Source organism: Hakea prostrata, chromosome 5 (assembly GCF_041222555.1).
Source record: "Hakea prostrata isolate BN-2017 chromosome 5, UWA_Hpros_2, whole genome shotgun sequence".
Taxonomy (NCBI): domain Eukaryota; kingdom Viridiplantae; phylum Streptophyta; class Magnoliopsida; order Proteales; family Proteaceae; genus Hakea; species Hakea prostrata.
In genome coordinates this window covers 8,458,621-8,477,476 of record NC_142604.1, presented here as the reverse complement: position 1 = coordinate 8,477,476, position 18,856 = coordinate 8,458,621, and the positions used below count along the sequence as shown (strand labels likewise).

At 36.8% G+C, this 18,856-nt stretch overlaps 1 protein-coding gene across 2 annotated transcripts in view; it reads left to right on the top strand.

Annotated features, from left to right (window-relative positions):
- Positions 1–18,856, top strand: part of LOC149014875 (uncharacterized) — a 28,546-nt gene that overhangs the window by 2,280 nt on the left and 7,410 nt on the right. For both annotated transcript variants that reach the window (XM_089156285.1, XM_089156286.1), the window contains 7 exons: positions 5,324–6,212; positions 6,759–6,859; positions 6,948–7,092; positions 7,173–7,241; positions 7,366–7,411; positions 11,301–11,791; positions 16,674–16,753. In XM_089156285.1, the coding sequence (XP_089012411.1) occupies positions 5,324–6,212; positions 6,759–6,859; positions 6,948–7,092; positions 7,173–7,241; positions 7,366–7,411; positions 11,301–11,791; positions 16,674–16,753 (1,821 nt within the window). The remainder of the gene's footprint in view (positions 1–5,323; positions 6,213–6,758; positions 6,860–6,947; positions 7,093–7,172; positions 7,242–7,365; positions 7,412–11,300; positions 11,792–16,673; positions 16,754–18,856) is intronic.

Sequence of the window (18,856 nt, the reverse complement as noted above, 5' to 3'; positions counted from 1 at the left end):
TGATTAACCATCCAGAGCTGTGAACAATGTGAAAATTTTCTTATTAGGAATAAAAGAATTATATAACAGAACTATGGATATTCATGGTTTTCATCCAATAAATTGTTAGAAAGGTGAAAAGCATTACTTCCTAGAGACATGGATATGGTGGAATTAATAATGATTGTTCTAGATCATATGGCTGTAATAGTGATTTGCAGTCCAAGTCCATCAATTGGAATATTTGCCCATCTTTTGGGTTAGATTCTACCCAGTAATTTCCATTCAGTTTCTGCCTTATCTTGGTCCATATTGCCACATCAAGCCAGCAGCTGAAGGAGTACTTTCAGAATTCAAGTGGACCCCAATACAGCTGGTGGAGATTGAAGTGCTGACCAAAACACTGTTCATGTGAACAATGTCACAGCCTATTTTGCTTTCTATGGGGAATGCTTATAGGAGATCGTATGGGGCCCAGGCTGTTGGTGTAGAGAAGGCATGGTATACTTTCTGTTTTTTGTCCTAATTCATGCAATAACAGAAAGTTACTATTTTGAAACCTTGGCTGAGTCAGAAGTTTTTATTTTTGTTTCAGTTCTTTGAATAATACGAGATCTTGTAAAAGTTTTGTTCTCATGAAGTCTCAATATGAGACAGTAGGTGATGCATGATTTGACCAAGGTCTTGTGCCTCATTGAGGTCTTAAGTTATATCTTGTTCTCGGGTCGACTTGGTTCTAGTTGAAGGCATTCTCTTAGGGAGACCTCAACCTCAACCTGAAATCTTGCATCTGTCTTGCCTCTCTTTCTCCTATGAAGGGAAAACACCTCTAAGTGAGGGTTTTGGAGCTCCTTTTTTTTTGGGCGGCGGCGGCGGGGGGAGTGATGTAGGAGAAACCCTAGAAACTAGGGGACCTACAAAGTGGGCTACTAGACTTTTAGAATTGAACACCTATTCTTGACAGATAGTAAAGAAAGGAATTTGCAGCACTTGAAATCTGATTAATCATGCATGTAAGACAGCGAAAGTAGAGAAATAAATACAATAAGTCTTACTGGTAAGCACAATTAAACAAGAATCAATAGGGAAATAAGGGGATGAGAATCTTGGCACCATAACACTAAATTGAATGCAAGGGTATTAAGAAACTTAAAGAAAATAGAGCTATCCTAATCAATATCAGATTTCTAACAAGGAATTCAACAATTAACAATGTAAAAGGAAGTCTTGGGAAGTTTTTATTTTAAACAAAACTACTTCCAAAGACTAAATGAGAAATATTTAGGGAGAGATAATGTTACCTGCTGATCCTAGCTACAAAAACAGGAGTTAGAAAGTATTTAGGAACAAAAATAAGAGAAAGAAAATTTTTTTGAAGTAGTGGTGAATCCTAGGAAAGGAGATTAAAATATTTTGAAGTAATGGTGTATCCTAGGAAAGAGAGTAGGTGATAAGAGAGAGGGAGAGAAAGAAAAGAAACAAAGAGAAGGGAAAGGAGACTAACAAAAGAAAACTAGACTGCCGTATAAGGGAACAACCGTGGGGTTTGGGGAAGAAGAAGAAGATTTCCAGGAAAGAAACTAGGTATTTTTTGAAAAAAAAAGAGGAGATCTTTGTAGAGGAGAGCAAGGGGGAATTTTTTCTAGTGGGAAACAAGGGTGAAAGGAGGAGAGAGAGCTTACCTGGAGAGAAGGGGAAGAACTAGTACCGCCAGAGAGAGAGAGAGAGAGAGAGAGAGAGAGAGAGAGAGAGAGCAGCTTAAACTTCTTTTCTAATTCTTTTTTTCATTCATTGCTTCCAAAAACGAATTTCATACAAGGTTTAAATAAAAAAATTGATCCCTCACAACCCTACATGTTTAATTCCCAAAATAACCCCAACTTAAGTTGTAAATATAACTCAAACTCAAAATAATTCAAAATTGGGCAAAAATAGACTCTAGGCCCAGCCCATAAAGACTCAAACATGAAATTAAAATATTTCAATAGTAAACTATTACCCAACCCACTAAGACTTAAGGAAAATAACATGATAAACTGCCTATGAGCAGTGTTTCTCATCGAACCATAAGATCCTAGCAATCTGATAACCTTCGAACTCATCATCGATCCACATAGATGCTGTCGTGGGATGATCTCTACGTCGGCGTCGCCAGTAAACTCGGAACTGCTCATTGATGTCCTCATCAGGGAGCGAATCACCCATCGACTTAAGATTGAAGCTTGGGCTTTTGGAGATCCTAGCATCAAGAGAGGGAGCTGTATCGCATCTCAAGAATATCAAACTTCAACATAGCAAGTGTAATCAAACCGTTGAACCCTCGCCATTTATTATGGATATTGTAAGTAGAGACTGTTTAGTTTTTTGTTCTAGTCTAGGGTAGTTTTGGTCTAGTGTTTTGTTTTCTTGTTTATTATTTCTTTGTTGTGTCACTTAAGTCATGTATGTGTATATTGAATGATTTGGGAGCTCTAACACTGAGTGGGAAACCCCCAATGTCAAGCAAACACATAGATTCTTGTTGTTCTTTGTTTCTCGTTTGTTATCTTACATGGTATCATAACAAGATCTCTAGGGGCTACCACAACTTCTGTAGTATATCGTCTCCTATTCAACCAACTTTGAGTGGGAAAGTCCAACATCACACAAAACACATTGATTCTCATTGTTCTTCATTTCTAGTTTGTTATCTTACATGTTATCATAACAAGATCTTTGGGGACTACAACGACTTCTGTAGTATCTTGTCCTCTATTCAACCAACACTGAGTGGGAAAACTCCCAATATTATACAAACACATAGATTCTCATTGACCTTCTTCGTTTCTTGTTTGTTATCTTACATGGTATCATTACAAGCTCTTTGGGGACTAGCACAACTTCCATGGTATCTCATTTCTTTCCAAGGTCTCAACCATTATTGATTGATTCATTCCTGTTCTTTAAGTTTTTGGTTTCTGTTTGAAAATACACGCTATGCTGCAAATATGTCTTGAGACTGATTCATTTTGAAGATCAAGATCTAGGTTTCTTTTGCTGCTGTTGATTGCTTATGGAGTAAAGGATGTATTCAAGAGCTTAGAAATCAAGTTCTGTCAAACTTTTATCAAATTTAGGGGTAGAAATTGAGACCGACATAATCAGGGCTTTGACAGCAAAAGTGACTTGAAATAAATTTCTTATGATAGCTTAGAATGATTCTCAGTGAGCTAGAAGTTGACAATCTAGCTTCCTTCGGGGTCTTGAAATTGAGCATAAGGGTTTCAAAAATCGTTTTTTCAGAAGAGTTGCTTCTGATGTTGATACTTTTAGGGTTTTTGATCTTTCTTTGAATCATTGGGACATCGTTCCATTTTGTGCTTTTGTTGCAACATGTGAAGATGTTCACATTTCAAGTCATTTGTGTTATTGTTTGATGCTTGTAATTCAGAAAACCTTCGGTAAATAGGTCCAAATAGAAGGCGATATGAAGAAAAAGGAAAGTTGGGCTTCGCACTGCTTGAGTATCAACCAAGTGGAAGTGAAACATTTCCTTAACCTTAACCAAAAATATGCTGATTACAATGCTTTACTTTTTAACTCTTACTGCAGCTCCTACTTTGTCTACTCTTGGCAACTCCAGTGAGTGCTTCATCCCATTCCTTGATAAATGAATAAAAATTAATGTAAGAAATAAAGTCAAAATAACACTAATCTAATTAGACTTTCTAATATCAATATTCCTTTGACTGTTTGACGGCGAAGGAAATTGACTTAAATATTCTATTTTCCATAGTCCAGTGGTCTGTGCAAGTTCAATGGACCCAAAAAAACTCTTCTTGGGAATGCTCCTATGTTGCTGCATTGTTTATATATGGTTTCTATGTTTGGGAATGCCTTACCTTCCTTTTATTCCATAATGCAATTCATAGATGTTAATATAAACTTACATTTTCCCCCAAAACAGAAAGCAAGTAGTCTGTGGTGAAGGTTATTGCCCTGCCCCCCTCTCTTGTCTATATTTAGAACTTGTTATTTTGTGTACTGTATGCATATTATCTTGTCACTTCAATATACACTCCAATGGCTTTTTAGTTTGGGATGGTTATGGGAGGCTGGGAGCATTTAAATTGGATATTGAGAAACGAAATGATCACCCAAAGCAATAGATTGACAATTACTTTTTCTTTAAAGAGGGCAAATCCAGTGTCTAAGGTTTCCACACAAGCAGAGTCTGGGGTGCAATTTTCCGGGGCAGCCTTACCCCAGCAATTTTTGCTGAGAGGCTGTCTCAGTGCCTTGACCTCAGGCTACAACTATTCTCCACCGACCATTATGCACAGGCCCAGACCTGATTACTTCCTTGAATTCTGTAATTTTTAATTAACAAATTCTTCAATTTAAGTGCCAGCTCATTTTTTTTCTTTTAGTGACTTCCTTCTGATGCTTGAAACTGTTGGTTTTGTCATCTCTGTGGTCAAATGACTACTTAAGGTTAGTTTATAGGTTTGAGTATGGTGGAAAAAAAAAAGGGAGAATTTCCCAGATGGTAAGATTTAAAAAAAGATTTACTCAATAAGATATTTAAAAAAAGTTTTACTCAAATGGATTCTATTTTTTTAAATAATTAACAAATCCCAAATTTTGTCATAACTTTTCCCGCCTAACTAATTTTCTCCTATGAACTACCCAAATTACCCTCTAAGCCTTTAATGTATATATTTAGTTACATTTTTTAACCTCTTTAAATAAATTATTTTTTCATACTAGAGGGTTCCCACCCCCTAATATAAAGCTCTTGATTCCCCCCCCCCAAAAAAAAAAAAAGTTAACAACTAGAGCCTAAAAGGGGGAAAAAAAATGAATGAGGAATTAGTGAGAATTATAGACGAATTTTCAAGAGTACATTATTAAAAAAAAAAGTAATAATTTTGAATGCTAATAACTAACGTGAGAGATTGTGTACCTATTTTTAGGAATTGAATTATGAAAAAAATTATTTAAAAAGGCAAAAAAATATAACTAAATATATGTATAAAAGGCTTGAGGGTAATTTCGGTAGTTCATAAGAGAAAATTAGTTGGGCGGGAAAAATTATCACAAAATTTGGAATTTGGTAATTATTTAAAAAAAATATAATTTATTTGAGTAAAACTTTTCTAAAGATATCTTATTGGGTAACTCTTTTTTAAAATCTGACCATCTGGGAAATTATCTCAAAAAAAAGGTTACCTAAAAATTTTTAGTGACTCTACATGTGACTGTTGATTATTATGACTTAAGAGTTCCTAGCTTTGACAGGTTCTGCATGTAATTAATTTCATCAAAAGACCTATATGGTTCATATGCAATTGTTCTTTTCCAGGTACATAAACGAGTTAATTGAGTACCTTTTCCTGACTACCAAAGAGGAGGACACAAAAGAGGTTGGGAATGATCGGTCAAATGTTGCCACTACTCATCATCATGATAATTCTGGTGCATTTGGAAATGTACAAAGTGGTGAACCTGCCACGTTAGGGAAAAGTGCTGCAACTTTTAGGGAAGAAAGTGACGTGGTATTGGCAAAATCCAGCAATCAGGGAATGGTTCCCTTGGCATTGGGTACATCTGGGCACAGTCAGAGCCTCAATTATGATGAAGGTCCTGCACAGCCTCAGGCTGCTGATTGGGCAAGGATGTTAGATGTCACAACACAAAGAAGAACAGAAGTTCTTGCTCCAGAAAATCTTGAGAACCTATGGACTAAAGGAAGAAACTATAAAAAAAAAGCTGAAAAGTTTGCTCAAGCAGGGAATCGACAGAAGCCTGTTATGGGTACTTCACAATCCAGTGGTAACACGTCTGTGAAAAACTCTGAGGAAATATTACCCAAAGTACCTGTAGGTTCAACTGGAATGGATGCCAAATTTGTGGTTAGGTTAACTGATGGAGCAAATGTTGAGACTCCAGCAAATGATAGAGTAGACGATGAAACACGACCGCCTGTGGATGAGGGAGTGTCATCTGGGTTGGAAGCTAATACAATTCCTCATTTCAAAGGCAGTAAAACTCAGCTTAAAAGATCAAGTAGCACTTCTGCTCTGCAAGCTCAACATGATTCTGAGAAAACACTCACAGGAGGGTTGATCATTTCTGAGGAGTTCTACAGCCCAAATTTTGGATTGCACAAAGAAGAACATAATGTTATGAGTACTTCTGATATACTGATCTGGAAAGAAGGGCGCCTGCATGCCCCTAAGCTGAGGTGTCGGGTAAGAGTTGTAAGACTTTCCTTTTTATTCTTAATAAAATGCTATAAGGATTATAAGACTCTATAAAATTAACTGGAAGCTCATTAAAAATGTGGGACTGAATTCAAAGCTGCTCTGTGGTAGTCTTAGTTATTATCTTTGTAAATTTATTAGGGAGCTGGAAACGGCTCTCTGCAAATGCTGGGCAAGCTGTGTACATTAACCCTCCCCAAGTCCTGCAATGGCGAGTACCTTGTGCATTGTATACATCCTTTTTCATTTCTTTACTAGAGTGAGAGGTCTACAGGCTACCCACTTATAGTCGCAACTTACTTGCATTCCAATAGTAGTTAGTGAAACTGTTTATTTAATGAGAGAGAAGGAACCCTACATTTTAAACAAGGAGATAGAGTGAGAAGAGAGAAACTGTGGGAGGGAAGCACACATTGACAGTGTGTACTTCCTTTCCCTATATATTATTATTACAAATGGTTACCTTTTTTTTTTTCTGTAACTTATTAATCTCTTTCCTCGTTTCCACATTTTTGTGCGAATGATGTTCTGCAGGTTGTGGGAGCATACTTCGAAAAGATTGGGTCAAAATCCTTTGCTGTTTATTCAATTGCTGTGAGAGACGCAGAGAAAAGAACATGGTTTGTCAAAAGAAGGTTGGTTTTTGTTGCTTTAATCAATTATTCAGTTCCTTAATTTACTGTATCTAGCATTTTGTTTGATACTTGGTTGTCTGCGATACAGATATAGTAACTTTGAGAGACTCCATCGATACCTGAAGGATATACCCAATTATAATTTACATTTGCCTCCTAAGAGGTTTCTTTCCTCGAGTACTGATGATTCTTTTGTTCATCAACGCTGCATTCAGCTTGACAAATATTTGCAAGTATGATTTTTTCTCCATATCTTTGTTGTATTGTGTTTGTCCCCTTTCCCTATTGTTTCTCTAATGCTTCCATTCTCTAGGATCTTTTGTCAATTGCCAATGTTGCTGAACAGCATGAGGTGTGGGATTTCTTGAGTGTTTCATCGAAGGTGTGCATGTCCACATCTTGAATGCGCAGTTTTTCCCTCCCCCCCCCTCCAATTATGATTTATTACCTCTTTTGAAGCTCTTTTATATTGACAAGTCTGATCATTTGCCTCTTCGTGTTTGAAGAATTACTCATTTGGGAAATCATCTTCAGTAATGAGAACACTAGCGGGTGAGTTTCTTGCTTTGTACTTGATTCTGGAAGATAATAATTTTTCTGTTCATCAGTTCAAAACTTATCACTTGGGTGTTTCTATCTGCTATGCTGTTTGGCCAGTATTCTCTACTTAAGAATTAATAATTGAAATCAAACTACTTTACCAGTTTACCAAAAGATAAGTACTTCACTGTGGTTACTTTCTTTGTCAACCAAACTACTTCCATTCACTGCCCCCAGAAGGATTATTGAGACTTCGTTCATATATGACATTTAAAGTCACACATATTCATTATTACCATATAGCACTGAAAAAGAATCAGTGCTACAATTTTCCGTACAAAAATCACAACATTCATCAATCATGGAAAACAATCAGAAGGAAATGACTTTCTGGGGCACCTTTAAGTTGGTTGCATTCCAGCACCCAGTAAATTAAAGCCAGTATGAGCACACACTGTAGGGGATGGTTTTTGTGGCTTTCAAGAGCCTTCCTTTTCTTTTCTTCCACAGAAGAGTAAGCCAACACATGAACATATGCTTCGCAATCCTTGGTCATGTACACCATCCTGAACTTACTGCTAATAGTTTGCCATGCTCTTTTAGCTAAATCACAGTTCAGAAAATGTGAGGCAATTTCTCTTCCTTGAAACTAAAATAACATCTGAGCCAAAGTGCCAAAGGCCATCCAATTTGCTGATTATCCACAAAAGCACCTTATCTAATGCCGGTACTGAAGCTAAAATTACTACTTTTTGAGGAGCATAGATATATAAATCTTCCAAACCTTTTTTACTTGAATTTAAGAAATCTCTTCCTCTTCTGGTTAACTACTAGATAGATATTTATAGGATGTAGATATCAGAACCAGCTCCAGTGGTTGGTGGTTGGGGGCACCATTCTCAAATTCTGTGATCTTCATCCTCCTGCTTGATATTGATGTTATCTAGAAGGGCGAGCAATGAATTTTTTATCATTTAAGGTGTTGGGTTAGAGAAATCCAAACTGGAATTTGGAGTAATTTAATTCCAGAAAATCAAAGAACCAGAATGGTCTCAAAAGCCACAAATGTGGGTCAAGGGTGTAGGTGTTAGAGGTGAACAACTCCTCAAAGTTTTGGCCCAGATCTGACAAATTTGGACAAACCTACTAGGGTAAGATTTTTAGAAAGCCGGGATCAAAACAGTGATCAAAACCAGAAAATTTCGAGAACTTTAAGTAGTACTGTTAATGATTTGAATTGATAGATAAATAGTGATATGAAACTGTGAATGCTGGCGGAAATCAGAACTTGGATCAAATTCTGAGTTGAAATTTTAGAAAAATCCTATTGAGGCAGATTCCTGGAAATCATGCAAAAGCAGGATTTTGAAACTGAATCTGAAAATAGATCACAGAATCGAGTACTGAAATCTGAAGTTTAAAGATCTCAACCACACCCATTACAATGATAATCAATTGACAAGATAAATAGAAAGAAAAAGCATGTGCAGGAATGGGAAAGGTTGTGTTTGACCTAAATAACTCAATGGATGAAGAACGAACAAGATCATAAGAGAATGTTAATTAAGGTACCTGCTTGATCCTTGACTGGAAAACTACCAGCCTGCATTTGGTGTCCCATCAAAGAGTTTTACTGCATTTCATAGCAATTAATTTCTGAATATCACGGATATTTGAAGGAAAAAAATCTATCTTCTTCATCAATAAAATCATGGGGAAGGTCTTAGCCCCTTACGTCATGATATAGATTGGACATTATGGTCTCAGATTCTAAAAAGGAAAGTAAAATCAAGATTAATATTGGAATTAATTCCTCTTAGTGCAAAACTACGTTGAAGTATCTTAACTCAAATAAAATACTGGAAAAAAGTAAAGAACTGTAATGGAAACAGGGCTGGAATTATTACGTCTTAATTCAGCCTGACTACATACATTAAATAAGGTAAGAACAATGACATTGAAGAGATCCAAAAGAACCAGATTAAACCCAAGCTGCAAAGCTTGGCTGAACCAAAGTACTCATGCTGCTTTATGGTATTATTCCACACACAATGCCCAAATGCATGTTCTATAATTTCTCCCAACCACCATTACTGTGGACTGAAGTAAATAACTCTGCAGCTATTTCCTATCACATTGCATTGATGTGAAGCCAAACTTATTTAATTCTTTGGCCTACAATAATTTGTATGCTTCAGCAGTGATGCTTCTTACTTCTCTCTTTACCACTCAATTTTATATAATCTACAAAGAAGCAGTGAGGCACAAATAAATCACACACACCTGGTTCCATGCCCCTCAAAATTGGTTTACACCCAGTTAAATGGGCTTAATCTCATGGCTCTTATAAGTCATCCAAGGTTATGAGAAAGCAGAAAAGAGTAGGCAGCTGTTGAGCTGCAATCCTGTTCAGTTAGTGTTCAGTGAGATACTAAGAGATGATTAAGGTGGGTTTTGGTTTCTTCTTCATTGGTACAAGGCAAGTGCTCCCAACTCTACACCCTGCCATCTCTCCTCTCTCCTTTCGTGGCCAAACCCAGTCCAATAGAGTGATAATTGCTCTGAGTTATACTCCATACAGATCTTCTCTCTGGCATGTTGCACTTATCTAAGGAATTGAGTCATGGCTTGATAAGCATTCTCATGGCAAAGAAGGATTCTTGATCACTGTAACATACAAAGCCCAAGGTTTGGGATATGCGGTATGTCAACAGAAGATCAAGAATCATGGCATACCTGGCCTTGTCTTCATATATGCATCAGTCCTGTTTAGATTGAGAATCACCCCTATTTGATTCTCTTTCTCTTTCTCTTGGCTTCTTTAATAATAGAAATATTCTTTTGTCATCTACTCTCTATATGTTAAAGCTGCACATTGTGTTAGATTATTCTCACTTAGGCCAGAGATTGCTTTTCGTATCTTTACGGAGATCAAATGGTGTAATCATGTAAGTTACCCTGTAGTCTATATTATGCAGGAACAGTTGTTCTTTTTTGGGAATGTGATTCCTAAACCTGTGCAAGACCTCCCTTTGATCCAATCAATAGGGCCAGAGAGGTCATTTTCAGGAAGGATGAGGGAAACAGACTCAAAGAGTGCAAGCATGGGAAGCACACACCAGTATAGGATACTTCTTTTTTGAGATGAATAAATAATTATATTAAAAGAAAGAAGGAAAACAAGGTCTTTAAGTAGAAGACCGGAGAGAAGAACTAAGACCCCAGGAGACAACAATAAGCCTGTTCCTTGGGGCATCATTGACAGGGGGATGGGGGATAGCTACCAATCTAGAGGAAAGTCAAAATAGATGGCATTCCAAATCTGATCTATAGAGCGAGATTTGGAAGTCCATCTCCTGAGATTGCGCTCCCACCGAAGGTGATGGACACCAGTACAGGATACTTTTTCCACTGTTAAATAATGCATACTTCTAACCTTATGCTTTAAAAACTACTTTTAACTAAATTGAGCACATTAAGTTCCATCTAGCTCGATCTCTGACTAGCCTGTCCTTTTGCAGCCCCTTAAAGGTGATTCATGCCTCCATACAGTAGCAACTTACAGCTATGTTTTGTTTACTTGTTCATTTTGCTTTCTCTTATGGAAAATTTTTAGTGCTAGTTAGCCCAAAAAATTAGACACTGCAGCAGGAGAGTGATTCCTGATGAGCAGAAAATTTGAAGAAAAGATCAATCACAGCATAACTGCATTAGTGTAGAATAACATTTTACCGATGAGAAGAAATTTTAAAGAAAAGATTAGTGAAACATTGTGGCACTAGAGCTTTAACTAGCTATTTTTTCTTGGTTGACTGGTTCCTGCTTCTTTTTTTTGCTTAACAGTAATTCACGTTCTTGCTCAACAATTCTCTTTTCCTTTTCTGTGTCCTGTGTACAACAGTTAATGTGGATGATGCCATGGATGATATTATGCGCCAGTTCAAAGGGGTTTCAGATGGTTTAATGCGTAAGGTCTCCGTTCCATCTTCGTCATCAGCAATAGAAACATCTCCTTCCATTTTGGGCAAGAATTCCTGGAATGCAGAGGACGTAAACACAAATTTTTCTGGCGGAACTTATTTAAGCTATGATAACATGGACGCGTCAAATTACTTATCTGAATATGAGGAAGGTGTCAAAGATGGAGACAGTGGCCATGAAGAATTAGATTCTGGTGCAAAAGCTAATGGATGGCATTCAGACAATGAATTGAACTCAAAAGATTTTTTACCTCGGATTGTCAAACATGGTGAAGATCTTAGAAGCTTAGAATCTGATAGAAGACATAATCGTAGAGTAAAACCTCGAAAGATTGGACCAGATGGAAATCCAGTTGCCAGTTTGTGTAGAATTTCTGATGTTGTGGATGATTCTGAAGGAGTGCCTCCTGAGGTATGCTGTATCTATCAATTTATTTAGATAATTTATTTTCAATCAACAGTAAAGCATCTTTTTATCTCCTTAAAGCATCTAGCAATCCATTGAATATTGAGGAAATAGAAACTAGGAATTGGTAAGAGTGTAAGATAATTGATAGAAAAACCATTTAAACTTCTGATTTCATTGATAAATATTCAATCACCGAAAGAATCTCAAGTTTCTTTTAAATGCTTGTTTTTCAGCATGACTACCATCACTGATTGATCGTGTGTTGAAAATCAGCTTTTATGTATTTCTTTTAAATTCTTTTAATACCTTGATTTTTTTTATCACTGATTGATGGTGTGTTAAAAATGAGCTTTTATGTATTTCTTTTAAATTCTTTTAATACCTTGATTTTTCAGACTATTCTGTAAACCTTTTACATGCGCCCCCCTTTATTGGTTTTTTGTTTTTTGTTTTTTCTCGGGTGGGTGGGGGTGTGTGTGTTTGAGAATGTGGTAATTCCATTCGGTGACTACATTTAATTGATTGGGTGATAGAATTGGTTTATAGGATAAGGGATATCCAATAACAGCCTTGACAAACACTGAAAGGTTTTGTGCATGGTGTTGGGACATACATAAATCAATTGGATGGGACAAAAGGCCCCGTCAAATTCCCAGTCTTTTCTTATTTCACAAATTGTCGTTAGGAGAATCACTTCTCCATGAATTTCCTTCTCTTTCACATACATGCAGATGGGGTGGGGTGGGGGGGAATATTCCTACAGAAGAGAAGTCATACATATACAAAAACGATCCTTTGGATAGTAGTTTTTCACAGTGTACATCCTTCAATTCCTGAAGACAAAAAGTTAGTCGTAGAAGGTGATCTTCACAGAATACAGATGCACATAAAAGGTGTGGATTTCCCAGCATGACTATTTTATGTCTTTCCATGCAATTAGCAAAGACACCCACACATGCCAATTGCACCTCATGCCATGGGACTTTTCTATTAACTGGAAACATGTATGGAGGACAGGAAGCATAAATACACCAATTTCAGAAGGAAGTATGTGTCTAAGTCCCTTGAGTAAACATAAATACACCTATGCCATGGGTCTTTTCTATGGTGTAGCCTCAGACAAATGAGGGTCAATAACCAAGATCTTTGTAACGGAACAAGGTTTCTTGGAAATTTTGGTGAGCGGGTACCCAAAGATCTCAAATGGGTTCTTGGATGTCTTGGTTGGGATGCAAGTGGGTTCAGGGGTTGTAATGGATTCAATATTTCAATTATGGGATTTCTAAAGTTTACAAAGACAGGGATTCTTTATTTAGAAACGAGGAGTTTTTGTCAAATGGGGTGAAATCATTGAGATGCAGAAGGTTCATTTTTACTAACGGGATGGGCTTGTAATTTGGGTCGAACCTAGGAGAATAGGTGTAGGTGTAGTCCTAGTTTGGTGGCACTTAAATGGAAAGATTGGAAGGGAATTCTAGTTCTTGACTTGAAGAACTCAATTTTCAAGAAGATGAGGGTTTTGGGTTTTAAGAGGTGGTATTGTCTGCAAACCAAATTGAATTTAGGGCTAGTGGAGGTAAAGGTTTGAGTGAAGTCTTAGCAACTAATGAAGGTGCGATCCTAGGAACTGATAGCTTTCTGTTCAGTGAGAGGATTAGGGTTTGTTGGTTCAAGAAAATGAAAAAAAGGGGGAAAGAAAGGGGTGGGGAGGAGATGATTCTCCTGATTCTCCTCACCGGTTGCAGTGCCTCAATGGCAGCAGCTGTGGGCATGATTGATGTGACCAAGTTGACCCCCCCCCCACTATAATTGGGCCTAATAGCTAGGCCCGAAAGGCCCAATCCAGAGCTTGACGAATACCCCAAAGGTGTTTTGGTCATTTTTCTAGCCCTTTAGGGTTCAAAATGGGTCTGGTTGGAACCCCCTCAATCCAAGTGTTATGGTTCTAACTTTATTTATTTGGGTTAGTATTTTGTGAGTTATGAAATAGTCCCAGTTTAGTTTAAATTCTCAAATTGAGTTGTGTTTGAATAGGTCATAGGAGTTGTGTTTTGATTAAAGTTTGTCTTGTTGAGTGCTTGGTTATCTTAATTTTGCTTATGTGCTTAAGAGTTTTCATTAAAAGGGAATTCAGCATGTGCTTATTTAACTTAACTTAAAGTCTAATTATTAGCCCATCTTTTAATAGATTCCAAATCAAGAGTTAATGTCCTTAGGGCCTGTTTGGTTACATGAATCCAGAGATTTGAAATCTCTGGATTCACAAATGGGAGATTTATACCCGTTTGGTTGTGTGAATCTCTGGATTCATGAAATCTAGAGATTCACCTTTTTACACTAAAAACATGAATCTGTAGATTTATGGGTATAAGGTGAAATTCAGAGATTTCATCTCTACTATAAAAGTGTTAAACATTTGAACCATGACTTCATAAATGTCTTTTAAGGATGAATCTATAGATTTCATTCTAACGATTCAAGCTTACCAAACAGTTAAATTTATGAACCATGACTCCATAGATTTGAAATTTATAGATTTGAAATCTTTAGATTTTGAAATCTTCAGACTCAAGTAACCAAACAGGCCCTTAAGTAATTAGATTTCAATTCAAGAGTTTTGGTCTAGTGGTTGGATCTTTGTCCATCAAGGATTCCCACCCAAGTTAAGAGTCTTTTGAAATTCGAAGGCTATAATAGTTAAGTATTCTATGAAATTTTCTGTCTTGATTATTGAATAAAGTTATTTTTAAGGGTCATGGTTTCCTAAATTGAGGGGGCCATGGTTGAGTAAGTGAGATCAAGCAATCCCCATCAATTGCAACCTTTCTTCTTCATTCCAGCAAGCTAGTAGCAATCAACAAGCACCCATAGTTGAATCACAGCAGCACCAAGTAAGTAAACAAAGATCCCCTTCCCTCCCCTGCCTTCCCTCTCAATCGAACCCCCTCCCTGTTGTGTGCATAGCAGAACATCCCTCCTAGACCCCCGCAGGCCCTAGATCCCCATCCTCTTGCTGTTTCAGACCCTTAAACCCCATCCCCCCCCCCCTTTCCGTGACCCTCCTAGTCCAGTCCCCCTTCAATCCCAGGCCCCACGAGCCCCCTAACCCTCCCCCTCTCCCCTGTCCTCTTTTTCTGGGGGAAATCAGAGAACCAGGGGGGGGGGGGGGAATACAAAAAACAGAAGAAAATAAAATTAAAAAAATATATATATATATATATATATATAAGAAGAAAGAAAAATAGAAAGGTGAAAAAGAAAAAGAAGGAAAGAAAGAAGAGGAAGAACAAGAAGAAAATCTTTGAAGAACCGATCCATATTTTGATCCTTATCTTGGTTTTTTATTTCCCATCTATTTTTGTTACATCCTATGGAGATTGAAATAATCTAATTTTACCTTCCATCTCAATTACCCTACCCATGTAGACTTTTTGTCAAAACCCTGTCTTTCCCTTTTTCCCAAAGGACTCCCCATATAATTTTAGGTTGATCCTTTCCATCCCATAATAGTTTTAAAATCACCTTTGGTTCTTAGATCTTCCCTTAATTTGCTGGAAGATTCTGGGCAACTCCCTAATTCTAGGGAGATCCTCTTAGAAACCCTAACCCTAGAATTGGATTTACATCAATGATGCAGACTGATTCCAAAGTCAAAAGAGGCCCTCAACATTATTACTCACCAAGAACCCCAACAGCAACTTTGCCATAATACGCCAGGAAGCTCTAACATGGACGTTCTCACCGAGTCTCAGGCTTGATATGAATATATGATCAAGAGAATCAGTCTCTCAGATGATAGAAGAAACTACAGCAGCAGGTCTTGGCAATCAGCAATAAAATTCTTAATTCAAGTCTGTCCTTGGATCTTCTCGATGGGGCATTTAAAGGGGCTATAACAGCCTTACAATTTTTTTAGTTAAAAAAGGAAAAAAGGAAACCTAACTCAAGCAAAGTACAACAACTTAACTTGCACTGTAAGGTGTGAGTCCTAATTACAATCTAATTAATTTAAAGAGCTGAGTATGACATAAAAGGACATATCTGCCTTAACTTAAATTGACCCAACATTCTACCATAATTAACCAATTCAGACACTTGAAATAGTCCTTATAGAAGACTTAAAATAGATTAATTATATAACCTATCTTCCTATTTTCATTTGATGCCTCCATTATAGGTCCATTAAGAGGCACAATTCACTTTAAAACCAAAGGATCAAAGACCCATGGCCTAGGTAGCCCAACCATAGGCTCAGTTTTGGGGCTGCATCACTTTCTGACCTTGAATCTGGATGAAGGACTAGAAGCATAAATGCACCAAATGCAGAAGATCCATATGTCTAGAGCTCGAGTTAACAAACTTTATGAACGCTGTAGTAGTTGACTTAGCTGGTAAAAGCTACGGTGTTCAGAAACTTGGTGCAATCCCATGCCTTCGACCAAAGAGTCAGGCCACTGTACTGAAGAAACTTTAGCTGAAAATTGGAATTAATTTCAACCATGAGCACGTCCACCATCAGCATGTGAGATGAACGCATCAGAATTTTTAACCATTATTTATGACTTTGTGTGTTACACAGAGCTAGTACCTCATTGTGTTTCATATGTAGTAACTTGCTTGATGCTAGCTTGCTATTAGCATTTGTTTCAATGCATTATTACAACTAGAGCTTGACTGTAGATAGAGCTCTGAACTCATGAGAAAGTTGAGAAGCTTATAAGTGCTTCAACATTTAATGGCATGTGTGTTTCAACTTTCAAGTGCATGGTTTCTGTTTATTTTGGCAGCGGTCACAGCACTTTATTTTGGGATTGCATTTCTTACTCTTTCTCTTAGTTGCATTTATTGTTGTTGTATGACTTGGTTACCTTTAATTTCCTTGCAGTGGACGCCGCCCAATGTTAGTGTTCCTCTTTTGAATTTAGTTGATAAGATATTTCAACTTAACAGAAGAGGTTGGCTAAGGTGAGTACTTCTGAAGCATCATTAATTTGTATCACCTCATCAGTCAGTGTCAGCATCATGTAATTACAGACTTGCAGTAAATAATTTGGTCCATTCTATTCGATATTGTTTATAGTTTGTAAGAACATTATCACATATTGTTCATAATTTCTAGGATCCAATGGTATGCACCTCATAATATCTTATGCTGGAAATTCCTAGTTGTTGTGAGTGTCTCTGTGAAGGTTTTTGTTTGCGAAAAGGTTTTCTTCTTTGTTCTTCTTCAAGTTAACATTGGTTAGAGGTATGCGCCATGTAGAAACACATAGCATTTTTCTTTACTGAACAGCAAACAGATAGTTGCTTCTTGATGGTGTGTGTGAAAATAGCTCCTTTAGAAAGTTCTAATGGTTTTTGGTCCCTTGGAATGGTAGTAGGGTTACTGTAGATATGTTGTGTTAGTAGGATAAGTTCAAGTGGTACCCATGAAAGCTGTTTGTTCTTGACTGGAATTTGGTACTTCTTTTGTAATATTATTGTCTATTTTTTAAAGTTAATTTCTTTTAGTGAGTAAACTATGCACCTTGAATATCATACTTGCAAGTACTTTAGGCATTAGATATCTAATTATGATTGTAATCAGATTATTCTGAGTCTCTAGTACGGCTGTAAATGGATAACCGAAATCTGCTCCCGAATTCGGATCCACATCCGTTTAGGGGTATCCGAATCCGTCTAATTACTAATAGGATGCGGATACAGTATATACTCCTTTCTAACCGGTTATTATCCGTCCGATAAAATTATCCAACTAAGTTACTTATTTGGATTTGTTTTTCTTATTTTTATATTTTTTTACTTATGTGAATATTTTTCTTGATTTTCTACTAAAATAATTACCAAAGTTGCTAAATTCTTAAAATTTCAAACCTAACCCTTACAAATAAAGTGGTAAAGATGTTACTAGGTAGATGAAAACTTGTATTCAATTTGTATTCATTCCCATTTAGAAGAATCTATTAAATAAAATAACTATCCGATTATCATCCGAATCCGACTGAATTCGTCCGAAATCAGATATGATATTATCCGAACTTCGTCCGAATATAATAGGATGCGGATATGGTATTACCACTATCCAATCCGAATCCAATCCTTTTACAGCCCTAGTCTCTAGAGCATATCACTCGTCTGATCGGACCAGTGTGATAGAGCTTTGGAAACCAAACTCAGATAGAGCTGGTTCAATGGTTTTTGGTCCAAAAAACTGACAAAGTGGGGGAAAAACTGGTATTATAAAAAAATGTGAGAGAGAGAGAATAATTGAGGGAAATAACTGGTATTATAAAAAAACATGAGAGAGAGAGAGAATAAGGGAGGGGGGGGAAATGGTATTATAAAAAAACGTGGAGAAGAAAGATTGAAAAAAATCTATTTTTAAGAAAAGAATGACTTAGTGTGAAAAGAGAAGGAAAAAAATAGAAAGTGGTGGGGAGAGAGGAAAATAATGTAGGAAGTAAAATCTAATAAAATAAAATATTCTAGAAAATTTATGAATAAATTGAAAAAATTAGAATATCCTAGTTTTTAACTACTTGTGGGTCCCATATATACACTAATATTTTTTTCTTTTTCAATAACAATAAAGTAAAATAAAATCCTAACTAATCTTAGCCGTCGATCAAAATTGGCTTCTTTATTTCTAAGATATTCTTGAGTTGGCCCATAATCGCATCGCGATCGACTCCTAGCCCATCATGTGTAGAATTGAGCCCTTTTCGCACTTGAGAAATTAAATTGGACCTCTTTACGTGTATCGTACTCGAAAACTTCAAATATCCACTGAAGTCATCAAAAATCTGCAAAAACAGCATAAAACCCAAGGTAGCTCCACTCTAAGTGTGTAAAATGCATGCTTTATGCCCTAAGATTTCACACATAAATGTGCTCATCACAATTAGTAAGTTTGAACCACATTATATGAACTGACTCAACTTGAAAGAGAGAAACTAACTGGATTAGAGAAATATAGGGGTAACTTGGGTATTTAAAAATGTTATGGGAGAGGTAAGGGTTTGGTTCTTGAGGGAATCAAATGTGAAAGTTTGAGTGGGAGACTTTTAG